At 41.8% G+C, this 19,418-nt stretch overlaps 1 protein-coding gene and 1 pseudogene across 3 annotated transcripts in view; both read left to right on the top strand.

Annotated features, from left to right (window-relative positions):
• NLRP2 (NLR family pyrin domain containing 2) overlaps positions 1-19,418 on the top strand; it is a 30,117-nt gene that overhangs the window by 1,107 nt on the left and 9,592 nt on the right. For 2 of the 3 annotated variants that reach the window (XM_044930948.2, XM_025269681.3), the window contains exons 2-5: positions 2,590-2,647; positions 11,784-11,828; positions 16,783-16,857; positions 17,007-18,606. In XM_044930948.2, the coding sequence (XP_044786883.2) occupies positions 2,590-2,647; positions 11,784-11,828; positions 16,783-16,857; positions 17,007-18,606 (1,778 nt within the window). The remainder of the gene's footprint in view (positions 1-2,589; positions 2,648-11,783; positions 11,829-16,782; positions 16,858-17,006; positions 18,607-19,418) is intronic. The other variant, XM_044930947.2, reaches the window with a different exon arrangement.
• On the top strand, positions 1,424-2,407 carry LOC112580341 (annotated as a pseudogene).

The following is a 19,418-nucleotide window of genomic DNA, read 5'->3' as shown; positions in this document are numbered from 1 at the left end:
CACCCTCACCTGGATGAGTTCAGAATTCTCAGCAGGCAGCAACAAAGACTCTCCTTGTTCTCACTAGACTTCATCCTTGGGCTCTCTCCCTGGCCCGTTTCAGTCTAGTTTGAGCAAGAGAGCCTGGCAGGCTACAGACCACTGGGTAGCAAAGGGTCATACATGACTGAGCAACTAAGCACAGTACAGCACTGCTCAGTCAGTTGAGCAAAAATCCCCACCTTCAATATCTGATCAAATTCGTCACCCTTCAGAGTGATGTCTAATCATCCTGACCTGCCCTCAGCAAGAATACTCTTGAGTCGATCTGACAAGAATACTCCTAGCCTTGACATTTCCTCTTAGTAATTGGGTTCCCACAGAACCCCTCCCCACCCTGTAAATCCTGTTCCTTGGCTCTCAATTCCCACTTGTCTTTATGGTAGTTGGAGTTAAGTTCTATCTCTCTCCCCTACTTCAAAACCCCCGATTCAGTAACCTCTCTCAAAGTCTTCCTTACCAGCTTCAAGCATCACAAAAAATTTTAACCAGCTCCTTGGTGTGACTCCCCTCTCTCCCCAAGAAGTAAGAGAAAGTGCTCCTGAAAACACAGCAGTCTGTGAGGTCTCCCCACTGGAAATTTTGGAGCAGCTTGCTACTGCACTTGGAATCAAATTGTAAATCCTCATTAACCTGGAACCCCTTCATGACAGGATGTCTGATCCTAGAGTAGGAGTCACGGCATTTGTCTGCTCCAGCCAATACACACCTAAATTCTTTCCCTCAAACCTGCCATATTCATTTCAGCCCTGAAATGATACTAGTTGTTCACACTGCTTAGAATTTCTAAGCACCAGTTTCCCTAACCGGCAGCTCCTACTCATCAGGTCCTCAATTGAAATATTTCCTCTGAGAAAATTCCATGGTTACATGACCCTTATTCTATTTCTCTGTGTCATCTTGTCTTCAAGCTTTGTCATTGCTTCTGTTTGAATTCATTTTTGAAATGTCTACTTCTCCCCCCTACACTCCATGTGTGTACTCAAATTGAGTATAAATCCCAAGTAGGCAGAGTTCTTACCCATCTTTATAGCTGTCACTTAGGTTCTAAAATTGTTCCTGGGGGGAGAGGTCTGGGGATAGATGTATTGGGAATTTGGGATTAGCAGACGTAAGCTATTATATACAGGATGGATAAACAGGGTCCTACTGCATAGCACAGAGAACTATATTCAATATCCTATGGCAAATATAATGGAAATGAATATAAAAATGTATATATGTATAACTGAATCACTTTGCTGTACAGCAGAAATTAATACAACATAAATCAACTATACCTCAATAAAATTTTTTATTTAAACTAATACAGTTATGTAAAGTCTAAAAATAAAATAAAATTTAAAAAAATAAAATAAAATAAAATAATTCTTGACATCCAAAGGAGCCTTTTATTGGCATAGATGAATGCCCCTAGCCATATAATAAGGTGGGTGATGGTGTAGTTGATTAGCAATTAGAAATTCGAGCTCAGAACCCTCAGCTCAAACCCTCAACTGTTAAAAGGGTTTCAAATCCAGGTCTGTTGAGTTCAGGAAGTGACTCTTTAAGAACAGTAAGTTGAAAAGGCATTCCACTCAACTGCAGAGTGAATATCTGTCAAAATAGTCTCAACTCAAGATCCTCATTTAGTAGTCAAGCTCTATAAACATCCTAAGATAACTACACATCAAGTTGCTACTAAGGGCTAAAGTTAATAATTCTCATTAATTTATTTGTACATCAATTTACTGAAAAATACCAGATGAGCCGCTGCATACAGGAGATCCAGCAGTGTGTACTTCCTTCCTACCTCAGCTACCGCCTGTTCTCAGAGGGGTCCTAAGCTCTAAAGCCAAGAAAGAGTTCTATGTGGGTTTTACCTCTACTAGGGAGTTTGTTCTTAACGCAGCAGGTCAGGCAGGGAGAATAAACAGCCTATTTCCTGACACAGAAGCAACCAGCATTTGAGAGGGGAGTACCAATCCCCTGTGGCTTTCCCTTCCTCCCCTTAAAACGTGGTTGATGCCAAAAGTTGAGCTCTCGTTTGTTGGTCAAGATGGCGCCTTCTGCCGAGCTGGGTTTCCATCTGCAGCCTCTACTAGAGGAGCTCGGCCAGGATGAGCTGAGCAAATTCAAATCTCTTCTGAGGGACCATTCCCTGAAAGAGGAGTTATAGCACCTCCTGCAGACGGAGGTGGAGGAGGCCAGCAGGAAGCAGCTGGCCAACCTCCTCACTGCCCGCTGCCCCAGCTACTAGGTAGAGATGGTGACCATCCAGGTCTTTTTTTTTTTTAATTAGAGGATAAATACTTGACCTACTGTGATGGTTTCTGCCATACATCAACATAAATAAGCCATAGGTATACATATGTCCCCTTCCTCTTGAACCTCCCTCCCACCTCCCACTCCATCACACCCCTCTAGGTCAGCACAGAGCACCACGTTGAGCTGCCTGCATCACATAGCAAATTCCCACTGGCTATCCACTTTACATATGTAGTCGTGTATATATTTCCATGCTACTGTCTCAATTCGTCCCACCCTCTCCTTCCTCCATTATGCATCCAGGTCTCTGATGAGATGAACCGAATGGATCTGTCTGAGAGAGCAAAGGATGAACTCCGGGGTAAGCAGAAACAAGCCCACACTGCATCCTGGGAGGGAGGAGTAATAGTCTCTGTGGTTTTAGAAACACAGAAATGATATTGCTCCATGGAGAGGCTAGCTGACCTGAACACAAGTGTTAGACCTTGGTCAAGTCTGGTGGTGTCTTCCAAGGTTCTTATATTCTAGCTATTTTTGTTCTAAGTATTGTATACCTACCCTGGCCACTTCACTAAACAACTCTTCTCCTGTTCAAGACTGTTTCTGGAGTAGATTCATTTTTTCACTCTTTCATATGTCCTCCAAGATCTTATCAACCCTCTGTTTAAAATGCTCATGCTGCTGCTGCTGCTGCTAAGTCACTTCAGTCATGTCTGACTCTGTGCAACCCCATAGATGGCAGCCCACCAGGCTCCTCTGTCCCTGGGATTCTCCAGGAAAGAATACTGGAGTGGGTTGCCATTTCCTTCTCCAATGCATGCATGCATGCTAAGTCACTTCAGTCGTGTCCAACTCTGTGCAACCCCACAGACAGCAGCCCATCAGGTTCCTCTGTCCACAGGATTCTCCAGGCAAGAATACTGGAGTGGGTTGCCATTTCCCTCTCCATAAAACATTCATAATATTATGTATATTTAAAAATGCATGCAGTTTTATGTATATTAAAAAGTAAAATAAAATAAAAACATGAAGAGAAGTGAAATTCAAAGAATTCAAAGAAAAAAGTAAAAATACTATGTGAATGCAGGCTCAGTCTCTCAGTTGTGTCCAACTCTTTGTGACCCTATGGACTACCAGGCTCCTCTGTCCATGGGATTTTCCATGGACTGGGTTGCCATTTCCTACTCCAATTACTCAAAACAATTGCCTCTGTGTAAAAAATATAGGAGAAAAATGTGAAGATTAGGGTTATAAACCCTCTATTTTGTCTTCAATTCCCACTATGTTTCCCTCCCCCATATAATATGACTATAAACATTCTCTCTCTCTCCCCACCCTCAGCAAGAGCATTTAACATATCTCTTCTTCTTGTCCTATCATTTTTAAAATTAATTAATTTATTTTAATTGGAAGCTAATTACTTTACAATATTGTGGTGGTTTTTGTCATACATTGACATGAATCAGCCACGGGTGTACATGTGTTCCCCATCCTGAAGCCCCCTCCCCTCAGGCCTGGCCCAGTGTACCAGCTTTGAGTGCTCTGCTTCATGCATCGAACTTGGACTGGTGATCTATTTCACACATGGTAATATATATGTTTAAATGCTATTCTCTCTAATTATCCCACCCTGGCCTTCTCCCACAGAATCCAAAAGTCTGTTCTTTATATCTGTGTCTCTTTTGCTGTCTCTCATGTAGGGTCATCATTACTATCTTTCTAAACCCCATATATATGTGTTAATATACTGTATTGGTGCTTTACTTTCTGACTTACTTCACTCTGTGTAATAGGCTCCAGTTTCATCCACCTCATTAGAATTGATTCACAGGTGTTCTTTTTAATAGTTGAGTAATATTCCATTGTGTATGTGTACCACAGCTTTCTTATCCATTCATCTGTCGATGGACATTCAGGTTGTTTCCATGTCCTGGCTATTGTAAACAGTTCTGTGATGAACATTGGGGTACACTTGTCTCTTTCAATTCTGGTTTCCTTGGTGTGTATGCCCAGCAGTGGGATTGCTGGGTCGTATGGCAGTTCTAGTTGAAGTTTTTTAAGGAATCTCCACACTGTTCTCCATAGTGGCTGAACTAGTTTGCATTCCCACCAACAATGTAAGAGGGTTGGTTCCCTTTGTCCGCACCCTCTCCAGCATTTATTGTTTGTTGACTTTTGATAGCAGCCTTTCTGACTGGCATGAGATGGCACCTCATTGTGGTTTTGACTTGCAATTCTCTGATAATGAGCAATGTTGAGCATCTTTTCATGCATTTGTTAGCCATCTATATGTCTTCTTTGGAGAAATGTCTGTTTACATCTTTGGCCCATTTTTTGATTGGGTCATTTATTTTTCTGGAATTGAGCTGCAGAAGCTGCTTGTATATTTTTGAGATTAATTCTTTGTCAGTTGCTTTGTTTGCTATTCTTTTCTCCCATTCTGAATGCTGTCTTTTCACCTTGCTTATGGTTTCCTTCGTTGTGCAAAAGCTTTTAGGTTTAATTAGGTCCCATTTGTTTATCTTTGCTTTTATTTCCATTACTCTGGGAGGTGGGTCATAGAGGATCCTGCTGTGATTTATGTCAGAGAGTGTTTTGCCTATGTTTTCCTCTAAGAGCTTTATAGTTTCTTGTCTTACATTTAGATCTTTAATCCATTTTGAGTTTATTTTTGTGTATGGTGTTAGAAAGTGTTCTAGTTTCATTCTTTTACAGGCGGTTGGCCAGTTTTCCCAGCACCACTTGTTAAAGAGATTGTCTTTTCTCCATTGTATATTCTTGCCTCCTTTGTCAAAGATAAGGTGTCCATAGGTGTGTGGATTTATCTCTGGGCTTTCAATTTTGTTCCATTGCTCTATATTTCTGTCTTTGTGCCAGGACCATACTGTCTTGATGACTGTAGCTTTGTAGTATAGTCTGAAGTCAGGCAGGTTGATTCCTTCAGTTCCATTCTTCTTTCTCAAGATTGCTTTGGCTATTTGAGGGTTTTTGTATTTCCATACAAATTGTGAAAATATTTGTTCTAGTTCTCTGAAAAATATCATTGGTAGCTTGATAGGGATTGCCTTGAATCTATAGATTGCTTTGGGTATTTTCACTATATTGATTCTTCCAATCCATGAACATAGTATATTTCCCCATCTATTTGTGTCATTGATTTCTTTCATCGATGTTTTATACTTTTATATATATAGGTCTTTAATTTTTTAGGTAGATTTTTTCCTAAGTATGTTATTCTTTTCATCTCAAAGGTGAATGGAATTGTTTCCTTAATTTTTCTTCTGTTTTCTCATTGTTAGTGTATAGGAATGCAAGGGATTTATGTGTGTTAATTTTATATCCTGCAACTTTACTATATTTATTGATTACCTCTATTAATTTTCTGCTGGTGTCTTTAGGATTTTCTGTGTAGAGGATCATGTCTGCAAACAGTGAGAGTTTTACTTCTTCTTTTCCAATCTGGATTCCTTTTATTTCTTTTTCTTCTCTGATTGCTGTGGCTAAAATTTCCAAAACTATGTTGAATAGAGATGGTGAGAGTGGGCACCCTTGTCTTGTTCCTGACTTTAAGGAAAATGCTTTCAATTTTCACCATTGAGGATAATGTTTGCTGTGGGTTTATCATATATGGCTTGTATTATGTTGAGGTATGTTCCTTCTGTGCCTTCTTTCTGGAGGATTTTTGTCATAAATGGATGTTGAATTTTGTCAAAGGCTTTCTCTGCAGCTATTGACAGAGTCATACATTTTTATCTTTCAATTTGTTAATGTGGCATAGCCAATTGATTGATTTGCAAATATTGAAGAATCCTTGCATTCCTGGGATAAAGCCCACTTGGTCATGATGTATGATCTTTTTAATATCTTCTTGGATTCTGTTTGCTAGGATTTTGTTGAGGATTTTTGCATTTACGTTCATCAGTAATAATGGCCTGTAGTTTCCTTTTTTGGTGGCATTTTTGTCTGGTTTTGGTATTAGGGTGATGGTGGCCTCATAGAATGAGTTTGGCAGTTTACCTACCTCTGCAATTTTCTGGAAGAGTTTGAGTAGGAAAGGTGTTAGCTCTTCCCTAATTTTTGGTAGAATTAAGCTGTGAAGCCATCTGGTCCTGGGCTTTTGCTTGTTGGAAGATTTTTTATTACAGTTTCAATTTCTGTGCCTGTGATGGGTCTGTTAAGATTTTCTATTTCTTCCTGGTTCAGTTTTGGAAGGTTATACTTTTCTAAGAATTAGTCCATTTCTTCCAAGTTGTCCATTTTATTGTCATATGGTTGCTGATAGTAGTCTCATATGATCCTTTGTATTTCTGTGTTGTCTGTTGTGGTTTTTCCATTTCCATTTCTAACTTTGTTGATTTGATTCTTCTCCTTTTTTTTCTTGATGAGTCTGGCTAATGGTTTGTCTATTTTATTTATATTCTCAAAGAACCAGCTTTTAGTTTTGTTGGTTTTTGCTATAGTTTCCTTTGTTTCTTTTTCATTTATTTCTGCTCTGATTTTTATTATTTCTTTCCTTCTACTAACCCTGGGGCTCTTCATTTCTTCTTTTTCTAGTTGCTCTGGGTGTAAAGTTAGGTTGTTTATTTGATTTTTCTCTTGTTTCTTGAGGTAAGCTTGTATTGCTATGAACCGTCCCCTTAGCACTGCTTTTACTGAAACCCATAGGTTTGGGGTTGTTGTGTTTTCATTTTCATTTGTTTCTATGCATATTTTGATTTCATTTTTTATTTCTTCTGTGATTTGTTGGTTATTCAGCAGTGTGTTGTTTAGCCTTCATATGTTTGCATTTTTAAAAGTTTTTTTTCCTGTAGTTGACATCTAATCTTACCACACTGTGATCAGAAAAGATGCTTGAAATGATTTTAATTTTTTAAAATTTACTCAAAATTTTACTCAAAAGCAGAGACATTACTTTGCCAACAAAGGTCCATCTAGTCAAGCCTATGGTTTTTCCTGTGGTCATGTATGGATGTGAGAGTTGGACTGTGAAGAAGGCTGAGCGCCAAAGAATTGATGCTTTTGTGTTTTGTTTTTTGTTTTGTTTTTTTTTTAAACTTTACAATATTTATTGGTTTTGCCAAATATCGAAATGAATCCACCACAGGTATACATGTGGTGTTGGAGAAGACTCTTGAGAGTCCCTTGGACTGCAACAAGATCCAACCAGTCCATTCTGAAGGAGATCGGACCTGGGATTCCTTTGGAGGGAATGATGCTGAAGCTGAAACTCCAGTACTTTGGCCACCTGATGCGAAGAGTTGACTCATTGGAAAAGACTCTGATGCTGGGAGGGATTGGGGGCAGGAGGAGAAGGGGACGCCAGAGGATGAGAAGGCTGGATGGCATCACTGACTCGATGGACTTGAGTCTGAGTGAACTCCGGGAGTTTGTGTTGGACAGGGAGGCCTGGTGTGCTGCGATTCATGGGGTCGCAAAGAGTCAGACACGACTGAGTGACTGAACTGAACTGAACTGAACTGAAGGCTAGATTTATGACCCAGGATGTGATCTATCCTGGAGAGTGTTCCGTGTGCACTTGAGAAAAAGGTGAAATTCATTGTTTTTGGGTGAGATGTCCTATAGATATCAATTAGGTCTAACTGGTCCATTGTATCATTTAAAGTTTGCATTTCCTTGCTAATTTTCTGTTTGGTAGATCTATCCATAGGTGTGAGTGGGGTATTAAAGGCTCCCACTTTTATTGTGTTACTTTTAATTTCCCCTTTCACACTTGTCAACATTTGCCTTACATATTGTGGTGCCTCTATGTTGGGTGCATATATATTTATAATTTGTATATCTTCTTGGATTGATCCTTTGATCAATATGTAGTGTCCTTCTTTGTCTGTTTTCACAGACTTTATTGCAAAGTCTATTTTATCTGATACGAATATTGCTACTCCTGCTTTCTTTTGGTCTCCATTTGCATGAAATATCTTTTTCCAGCCCTTCACTGTTAAGTCTTTATGTGTCCCTTGGTTTGAGGTGGGTCCCTTGTAGACAGCATATATAGGGGGTCTTGTTTTTGTATCCATTCAGCCTATCTTTGTCTTTTGGTTGGGGCATTCAACCCCCATTTACATGTAAGGTAATTTTTTTTTTTTGACTTAGCAGTAGCAATGAGACCAGATGCAGATGATCTTAGTTTTTTTTATTTTTTTTATTTTTAAATTTTACATAATTGTATTAGTTTTGCCAAATATCAAAATGAATCCGCCACAGGTATACATGTGTTCCCCATCCTGAACCCTCCTCCCTCCTCCGTCCCCGTACCATCCCTCTGGGTCGTCCCAGTGCACCAGCCCCAAGCATCCAGTATCGTGCATTGAACCTGGACTGGCAACTCGTTTCATACATGATATTTTACAACATGTAAGGTAATTATTGATAATTATGATCCCATTGCCATTTACTTTGTTCTTTTGAGTTCAAGTTTATATACCTTTTCTGTGTTTCCTGTCTAGAGAAGATCCTTTAGCATTTGTTGAAGAGCTGGTTTGGTGGTGCTGAATTCTCTCAGCTTTTGCTTGTCTGTAAAGCTTTTGATTTCTCCTTCATATTTGATGAGATCCTTGCTGGGTATAGTAATCTGGGTTGTAGGTTTTTCTCTTTCATCACTTTAAGTATGTCCTGCCATTTTCTTCTGGCCTGAAGAGTTTCTATTGAAAGATAAGCTGCTATCCTTATGGGGATCCCCTTGTGTGTTATTTGTTTCTTTTCCCTTGCTGCTTTTAATATTTGCTTTTAGTGTTTGACCTCTGTTAATTTGATTAATATGTGTCTTCTGGTGTTTCACCTTGGGTTTATCCTGTTTAGGACTCTTTGGGTTTCTTGGACTTTGGTGGCTATTTCCTTCCCCATTTTACGGAAGTTATCGACTATTATCTCCTTGAGTATTTTCTAATGGCCTTTCTTTTTGTCTTCTTCTGGGACTCCTATGATTCAAATGTTGGGGCATTTAACATTGTCCAGGAGGTCTCTGAGGTTGTCCTCATTTCTTTTAATTCTTTTTTCTTTTTTCCTCTCTGCTTCACTTATTTCCACAATTCTCTCTTCCACCTCACTTATCCTATCTTCTGCCTCAGTCATTCTACTGTTGGTTCCCTCCAGAGTGTTTTTGATCTCAGTTCTTGCATTATTCATTATTGATTGACTCTTTTTTATTTCTTCTAGGTCCTTGTTAAACATTTCTTGAATCTTCTCAATCCTTGTCTCTAGTCTATTTCTGTAACTCCATCTTATTTTTAAGATTTTGGATCATCTTTACTATCATTATTCTGAATTCTTTTTCAGGTAGACTACCTATCTCCTCCTCTTTTGTTTGGTTTGGTGGGCATTTATCATGTTCCTTTACCTGCTGAATATTTTTCTGCCTTTTCATTTTGTTTAGATTCTGTGTTTGGTATGGCCTCTCTTTAGGCTGGAAGTTTGTGGTTCCTTTTTATTGTGGAGCTTGCTCCCTGTCGGTGGGGTTGGACTTGTGGCTTGTCAAGATTTCCTGGTTAGAGGAGCTTGCATCTGTGTTCTGGTGGTTGGAGCTGGATCTCTTCTCTCTGGAGTGCAATGAAGTGTCCAGTAGTGAGTTTTGGGGTGTCTATGGGCTTGGCATGGCTTTGGGCAGCATGTATTTTAATGCTCAGGGCTGTGTTCCTGCATTGCTGGAAAATTAGTGTGGTATGTCTTGCTCTGGAACTTGTTGGCTCTTTGGCAGAGCTTGGTTTCGGTGTAGGTATGGATGCTTTTGGATGAGCTCTTGTCTATTAATGTTCCCTGGAATCAGGAGTTCTGTGGTGTTCTCAAATTTTGGATTTAAGCCTCTGGTTTTCAGTCTTATTCTTACAGTAGCCTCTAGACTTCTCCATCCATACAGCACAGACGATAAAACATCTAGGTTAATGGTGAAAAAACTCTCCACAGTGAGGGAGACCCAGAGAGGTTCACAGAGTTACATGGAGAAAAGAAGAGAGAGAGGAGGGAAATAGAGGTGACCAGGAGAAGAAGAGGGGGAGTCAAAAGGGGAGAGAGCAGTCTAGCCAGTAACCAATTCCCTATGTGCTCTCTGCAGCCCAGAACACCCAGAGAGATTCACAGAGTTAAGTAGAGAAGAGAAGGGGGAGAGAGGAGATAGATGTGACCTGAGGGAGAAAGGGGAGAGTCAAAAGAGGAGAGAGCAATCAAGCTAGTAATCACACCCCTAAGTGAAAATGGATATTGAAGATTAGATTCTTAAAGGTACAAAATTGACAGCAAATACCAAAAAGCAAACATTAAAAATCTAGAGTAGAGGTTCAGTCAATTCAGTTCAGTTCAGTCACTCAGTCAGGTCCGACTCTTTGCGACCCCATGGACTGCAGCATGACAGGCCTCCCTGTCCATCGCCAACTCCCAGAGTTGACTCAAACTCATATCTACTGAGTCAAGTGATGCCATCCAGTCATCTCATCCTCTGTCGTCCCCTTCTCCTCCTGCCTTCATTCTTTCCCAGCATCAGGGTCTTTTCCAATGAGTCAGTTCTTCATATCAGGTGGCCAAAGTACTGGAGTTCACCTTCAGCATCAGTCCTTCCAATGAACACCCAGGACTGATTTCCTTTAGGATGGACTGGTTGGATCTCCTTGCAGTCCAAGGGACTCTCAAGAGTCTTCTCCAATACCACAGTTCAAAAGCATCAGCTCCCTCAGATTGTCCTCAGGGTATTCAGGCCCGGTCCTTACCCTAAGTATGCAGCCCACACCTCCCTGTCCAGCCCCTGCTTGCTGGTGGCAGACAAGAGTGTCTGGACTACTTCTCCACTGGGAGTTGCAGTTAGGCACGGATTCTGTGGGGTTTTTTTTTTTCTTCTTCTTCTTCTTTTGGCTATGTTGCCCTCTGGTTATGTTGGAGACTCCAAAACTCCCCACAGACCCGCTGATGAGAGGGTTTCCTGCTGTTTGTAAACTTCTCCTCCTTCACAACTCCCTCCCCAGGATGAGTCTCCATCCCTAACTCTTTTGTCTCTTTTTGTCTTTTCTATTTTGTCCTACCTCCTTTCAAAGAGAATGGGCTGCCCTTCTGGGTACCTGGTGTCCTCCATCAGCATTCAGAAGTTGCTTTGTGGAAGTTGCTCAGCATTCAAATGATCTTTTGATGAATTTGTGGGGGAGAAAGTGCATTTTCTTTAGTTGCCAATTTAAATTCAGTTTTTAGCTTTTGGTAAATTTTATTTTATCTTTATTTTTTGGCCACACCACAGAGCATGTAAGATCTTAGTTCTCCCACCAGGAATCAAACCCTCACCCCCTGCATTGGAAACATGGACTCTTAACCACTGAACCACCAGGGAAGTCCCAGCTTCAGTTTTTAGCCTACTGTTACTTCTTCAATGGAAAGGTGATGGTTTTAGCCCCTAAAACCATCTGGAGGGTACAAATTTTAAAATCACTTGAAGAAACTCAGAGGGCTGTACAACTACAAAGTTCTGGGCTCTGAAAAGTGCTAATTTCTTCCTATTTTTTCAGAAACAGCTTTGAAGTCACTTCAGGAAAATAAGCCTCCATCGTTAGGTAAGTCACCTCATTCACAATCTCACTTTATCTAAAAGTGAGATTTTAGAATTCAGGATTGTTTTAATTAGAAAACACATCATGCTGAGCAGTAGGAATGCAAAGATACAGAAGACCTCACCTCTGCTGTCATACAGGTGGGCAACAGTAAGACATTGAAAGCTACAATGAGGCAATGTTTATGCCAGAAATCAGTAAATACACACAAACATGAGAGAGTGAACTTCCTCTTGGAATCTGAATAGGCTGAATTTTAGATGGTCCTAAAACCAGGGTTGGCAAACCATGGCTTCCAAAGCAAATCCAGCCCACCATGTGCTTTTGTAGATCCTTCGATCCTTGGGTCGGGAAGATCCCCTGGAGAAGGAAATGGCAACCCACTCCAGTACTCTTGCCTGGAAAATTCCGTGGACAGAGGAGCCTTATAGGCTATAGTCCATGGAGTCGCAAAGAGTCGGACACAACTGAGCGACTTTACTTCACTTCTTCACAAGCTAAGAATGGTATTTGCATTTTTAAATGGCTAGGAAGATCAAAAGAATACTTTACAGGGACTTCCTTGGTTTTCGAGTAGCTAAGACTCCATGCTGTCAATGCAGAGGGCTAGGGTTCAATCCCTAGGCTGGGAACTAGATCCCACACGTCACAACTAAGACCCAACTGAAAGTCACTCAGTCATGTCCAACTCTTTGCAGCCCCATGGACTATATAGTCCATGGAATTCTCCAGGCCATAATACTGGAGTAGGTAGCTGATCCCTTCTCCAGGGGATCTTTCTGACGCAGGAATCGAACCTGGGTCTCCCGCATTGCAGGTGGATTCTTTACCAACTGAGCTATCAGGGAAACCCCAAGATCCAATACAGCCGATAAATAATTTTTTTAAAAAAAGAAATATTTTATGGCCTATGAAAATCATGTGAAATTCAAATTTAACTACATATTAATATAAATAAACTTATTTGTACACAGCATAGTCATTTGCTTATATATTATATTACCTATGACTGCTTCTGCCCCACAAGGGCAGACATGAGTAATTGCAACAAACTATATTGTGCATAAAACAGAAAATCTTCACTATCTGCTCCTTTGCAGAGGGGATTTTTTAAAAGTTTGCTAGTCCTGGCCAAAAAGGATTTTTGAATTTGTGATTTTCAACATTATCTTCTCTTGATATCCCCAGTATCTTTAAAAATAACTCTGGTTCAAGGTAATTGTAGACTGGGGGCTGGTTTGAAAAGTGAAGACATAATCCCCCTACCAAAAATCTAACTGCTTCTATTGATACACAAATATGTTAAATGTCCTACAGTTATGATCTAAATTCAAAAGTAAGCTAATGATCTGTTAGAGAGGACAATTGGCAATGCTTTAAGGAATAGTACCAGCCTCAAAGTTGATATTTAATTTAATGTTTTAACTAAACTAGCATCAGAGAGTTCCTTGTTTAAAAATCTTTCTCTTGGGGACTTCCCTGATGGTTCAGTGGTTAAGACTTCACCTTAAGGCAGGAGATGCAGGTTCGATCCCCACATACTTTAATGGCCAAAAAAAACAAAACATAACACAGAAGCAATATTGTAATAAATTCATTAAAGACTTCATAAAAGTGGTCCACATTAAAAAAAAAAATCCTTAAAAAAAACCTTAACTCTTGGCAACATGACATCACCTGTATACTAACATTTTTTCCCCAGAGCCCCTGCTCTCCTGTTTAATCTGCAAAATGAATGGTTGGTTGGCCATTTTTCATGCTGTATACTTATCCTGGAAGGCTCACTTGGAGTCTTACTGGCTATTTACATGCCAAGGACTCTCCAGGAGACATCTTCAGCATTTCCCTGAACTTCAGACACTCATATCCTGTTGCCACCTGGATACGTTTTCAGAAGTTCCACACACTCACCTCTTCTTTTGTTTTGCCTTTGAGGTCCTAGCTTCCTGACCAGGGATTGAACTCAGGTCCTCAGCACTAAAGCTCATAATCCCAACCACTGGACCACCAGGGAACTCCCTCACCTCTTTATTATCCATGTTGCACTCGAAGTATTTCTTCTCCTGTATGACTTCTCCCTGTTCCAAGGTTGCATCCTAGGACTATGTAACTTTATATACCTTGTCAGAAACTAGGGAATTTGTCTTGAAGGTTTTTTGATGCCCCCAGGAAAGAGCCATTGTCTTTATGTGCCCACCTCTTAACTGCACAGGAATTCAGTTGTCAGAAACGGCCCTGAGATCATGGCCTGACACTTTAATTTTATCTCCAGAACCTCAATAACACCCTTTTCATGTAATCTGGGCCTAGACATTGAGACCCAATTGTTGAACTTGAAACTTCTTGAAATCCCACTCTTTTATAAACAGAAGCTTCAATACTGGCATAGTGGCAAGACCATAACACCCTCCCTTTTCTTCAGGGATAACAAAATGTGAAAACCCAGAACAAACACAGCAGCATTTAGGAGAAGAGGAAGACGAAGAGCCAGGTTAATCTTAGGACATCCAATGTTGGAGTAAACTAACTGAAGTGGACCCTTCCTGTCTGTCCTCTCCCACTCTTCGGGGGAACCTCATCTCTCTCTAACTTTATTTCACCACTATTCATAGTCCCCTGCTGCTGCTGCTGCTGCTAAGTCACTTCAGTCGTGTCTGATTCTTTGCGACCCCATAGACGGCAGCCCACCAGGCTCCGCTGTCCCTGTGATTCTCCAGGCAAGAATACTGGAGTGGGTTGCCATTTCCTTCTCCAATGCATGAAAGTGAAAAGTGAAAGTGAAGTCGCTCAGTCATGTCTGACTCTTAGCGACCCCATGGACTGCAGCCCACCAGGCTCCTCCGTCCATGGGATTTTCCAGGCAAGAGTACTGGAGTAGGGTGCCATTGCCTTCTCTGTCATAGTCCCCTAGACATGTTCATAGTCAACCTAGACAGCATATTAAAAAGCAGAGACATTACTTTGCCAACAAAAGTCCATCTAGTCAAAGATATGGTTTTCCCGGTAGTCATGTATGAATGTGAGAGTTGGACTATAAAGAAAGCTGAGCATCAAAGAATTGATGTTTTTGAACTGTGGTGTTGGAGAAGACTCTTAAGAGTCCCTTGGACTTCAAGGAGATCCAACCAGTCCATCCTAAAGGAAATCAGTCCTGAATATTCATTGGAAGGACTGATGGCTGAAGCTGAAACTTCCATCCTTTGGCCGCCTGATACAAAGAACTGACTCATTTGAAAGACCCTGATGCTGAAGGCAGATTGAAGGCAGGAGAAGAGGACGACAGAATGAGATGGCTGGATGGCATCACCAACTCGGTAGACATGAGTTTGAATAGGCTCTTGGAGTTGGTGATGGACAGGGAAGCCTGGCATGCTGCAGTCCATGCGGTCACAAAGAGTCGGACACGACTGAGTGACTGGACTGAACTGATTCATCGTTCCCAGTTGTCTCATGGAGAATGCCTTCCTCCCTGTCTTATTCCTATTATGTAAGGATAAAGGGGGAAATAAACATTTGGGAAAGCCAGAATTCAGTTCATGGAAAATTAGGAGTATGTCGTATAGAATTTTCTTAGATTTTGCCAATTGTTCAGACAACTTTGATAGTATCAACTCACAGATTAGAAAATTGAGACCTACTGTAGGTAGCTGATTTGCCTCAACTAATGTGGAGGCCAGTTTAACATTAATCTCACTCTCAAGTCTGCTTCAACAGCTCTATTGAAGTATAATTTATGTATCATAAATTTCATTCATTTTAAGTGTACCTGTTAATAACTTTTAGTCAATTTACTGAGTTGTACAAAAATCACCAGTATTCAATTTTACAATCTTTCCATCACCTCCAAAAAGATCCTTCTTGTCCATGTGTAACTGTTCCCTGGTCTCTATCCCCCAAGTCCAGGCAGCCATTAGTTTTTTTGTCTCTCTAGATTCTCCTTTTCTGAATATATGGGGTCTTTGTGTCTTTTTTTTTTTTTTACTTACAATAACATTTTTGAGGTTTTGGGGGCTTCCCTGATGGCTCAGTTGGTAAAGAATCCACCTGCAATACAGGAGACTCCAGTTCAATTCCTAGGTTGGAAAGATCTGCTGAAGAAGGGATAGGCTACCCACTCCAGTATTCTTGGGCTTCCCTTGTGGCTCAGCTGGTAAAGAATCTGCCTACAATGTGGGAGACCTGGGTTCAGTCCCTAGGTTGGGAAGATCCCCAGGACAAGGGCATGGCAACCCACTCCAGTATTCTGGAGAATTCCATGGACTGTATGTCCATGGGGTCACAAAGAGTTTGACACAACTGAGCAACTTTCCAAAAAAAATGCTTTTGAGATTCATCCATGTTGTTACACGTGTCACTGATCCATTCCTTTTTGTTGCTGAGTAATATTCTATTGAGTGGATATAAAATGTTTGGGTTGCTCATTCATCAGGGAAGGGAAGTTTGAATCATATCTATTCATTGACTGTCTTGAATAACGCTGCCATGCACACTCTTTGTATAGAGGGTGCAAGTCTTTGTATAGACACATGCCCATTTATCTTGGGTGCATACTTACGAGTTTCCTGTACTTTAATACTTGAGCTCCTATAATGACTTGAGACTATTATGGGGAAGATCCATTACCTGTTTTCTGGGCACTTCTTCTAGTCCCTTGGAAAAGATAGACAAATAATTTCAATAAACAACATTGAGTTGTGATAGAGGCAGCATATCTTGTTATGGTTCCACAGGGTAGAGGCATGCAACTTGGTTTAGGGACTCACTTGCTATTTTCATCACTATAAACCCAACTTTACACATCCCAGCATACACTGTGGACAAAAAACTTAGATTCTGGACTCCTTGGAGTCTACTTTAACACCCTATTTCTGGTAAAAAAAAAAAAAAAAAAAAAAAAGAAGAAGAAGAAGAAGTACACCGGTTCTGTGTCAAGCTCACTTTAATTTGTATTTTGCAGAGCTGGCCCAAGTACAGGAAGAAGATGTCACAAACCTACAAGAAACGAAAGAAGATTTGGAAGGAGAAAAGCCAGGTCTGTCCTCTCTACCTGGAGTGAGTTTGGTGTTGGGTGGTTCTTTATAAACCTCATTTCTTTTTCCCTTTCCTGCTTAAAACAAAGCATCATCTCCCTAATGAATAACCAACTATATTCTTTCTATCCCCTGACTCTTATCACTGAAGATAAACAAGATAAATACAGAAATATATTGAAAAAGAAGTTCTGTCAACGCTGGAAGAACTTCTGGCCCAGGTTCAGTGAAGATGTTTGTATTGTCACCCAAAGATATGAGACCCTGATCCCATTCTGTAATCCTAAAATGCTGGCCGGGCCATTCCCACACACTGTGGTGCTGCACGGTCCTGCTGGTGTTGGGAAAACCATGCTGGCAAAGAAACTGATGCTGGACTGGACACAGGACAACCTGGCAGAGACCTTCAACTTCGCCTTCTACCTCAGCTGCAAGGGGCTCAACCACAGGGGGACGTGCACCTTTGCAGAGCTGATATCTGCCAACTGGCCACATGTGCAGGACGACATACCTGCGATCCTGGCCCGGGCACAGAAAGTCCTGTTCATCCTCGACAGTTTTGATGAGCTGAAGGTCCCCTCGGGGGCACTCATCCACGACATATGTGGCGACTGGAAGAAGCAGAAGCCGGTGCCCGTCCTCCTGGGGAGTTTACTGAAGAGAAAGATGCTACCCAAGGCCACCTTACTCATCACCACCCGACCGGGAGCCCTGCGGGAGCTGCGGCTCTTAACAGAACAGCCGCTCTTCATAGAGATCGAGGGATTCTTGGAGGAGGACCGGAAGGCGTATTTCCTGAAACACTTTGAAGAGGAGAGTCAGGCCCTGCGAGCTTTCGACTTGATGAAGAACAATGCGGCTCTGTTCCAGCTGGGCTCGGCGCCCTCCGTGTGCTGGATGGTCTGCACCTGCCTGAGACAGCAGATGGAGAGGAGGCAGGACCCCGCCGCCACCTGCAGGACGACCACGGCCCTGTTCCTGCACTTCCTCTGCAGCCGCTTCCCCCCACCGCACAGCGGCGGCCCCAGGCGGGACCTCCAGGCTCCGCTCAAGCCCCTGTGCCTCTTGGCTGCTGAGGGCGTGTGGACACGGAGCTCTGTGTTCGATGGGGAAGACCTCAGGCGACTTGGGGTGGACCCGTCTGCCCTCTGTCCTTTCCTGGACGGGAATATTCTCCAGAAGAGTGAAGACGGTGAGGCCTGCTACTCTTTCATCCATTTCAGTGTCCAGCAGTTTCTGGCCGCCATGTTCTATGTCTTGGAGCTGGAAGAGCAAGAGGAGGAAGGGCTGGGCGGCCGCCGGTGGCACGTTGGGGATGTGGGGAAACTGCTGTCCAAGGAGGAAAGGCTGAAGAACCCCAGCCTGACTCACGTCGGGTACTTCCTGTTTGGCCTCTGCAACGAAAGAAGGGCCATGGAGCTGGAGACGACTTTCGGCTGTCTGGTATCAACGGAGATCAAGCGGGAGCTACTGAAATACACATTGATGCCCCATGGGAAGAAATCCTTTTCCATGATGGACACGAAGGAGGTTCTGAGCTGTCTCTACGAGTCTCAGGAGGAGCAGCTTGTGAAAGATGCCATGGCCCACGTTAAGGAGATGTCCCTGCATTTGAAAAATAAAACGGATGTCGTGCACTCATCATTCTGCCTCAAGCACTGTGGAAACTTGCAGAAACTTTCACTGCAGGTAGAAGAGGGGATATTCCTGGATAATGATACCACACTGGAATCAGGCACTCAGGTTGAAAGGTGAGAACTCATTTTTCACCCAGCTAGTTCTCCTATCTTTTGCTTATTCCATGGTTCATTAAGAAAAAGCCAGTGTGTCTTGCTCCCTCTTGCTTAAGGTCAGTAAGTGGCCTTTTGTGGCCTTGTGTCCTGCTAACCTAACATTCAAGGCAGGAGGTATAATAGCATTAGAAATGGGGACTTTGGAACCAGACCTTCTTTGGAGACCCACCTCCATTTTCCTTTAGCCAAACCATCTTTTGCAAATGTCTCCACCTGTTTCAGTCTGCAGGTTGGCTGTGTAGATTTGGGAAGATGTATAACATGGTGGTCCCATTTGGGGCATGACTTCTAGAAAAGCATTAAAGATGGAGTTAGGAGTTGAATCCAAGTTTCTGAACACCACACCTCACCCATGATCACTGAGACTCTCCTCCCAGGAACTTCACCTGACAGACTTAGATAATGAGATGGCCAGTTATGAATCTTTCTATTTTCAATTTAGGCACAAATAACATCAACTGAGATCATGTGCAGTTTCCAAATACTTCTAACTTGGCACCTAATAGAAACAGGTCACCTTCCATGTTAAGATGAAGATACTGGCTTCAGAAAAGAGTGTTTGGCTGGGATTAGAGCTCAAGTCTATTGGCTTATAAAGTCCTGTGGTCACAATCTAAAATCTCTACCTCACAGTTGATGTGTAATACCTGTCAACATACTGATATTCACCTTATCAACTCACCTCTTCCTCCCTTCTACGTTGTTATCTGAAATCTGTGTCTGAAATCTTCATGTATATATGTTGAACTAGAATAAAATGCCCTCATTAG

This window comes from Bubalus bubalis, chromosome 18 (assembly GCF_019923935.1).
Source record: "Bubalus bubalis isolate 160015118507 breed Murrah chromosome 18, NDDB_SH_1, whole genome shotgun sequence".
Lineage (NCBI taxonomy): Eukaryota > Metazoa > Chordata > Mammalia > Artiodactyla > Bovidae > Bubalus > Bubalus bubalis.
The sequence above is the reverse complement of the archived record's forward strand: the minus strand, read 5'-3'. Positions and strand labels throughout refer to the sequence as shown.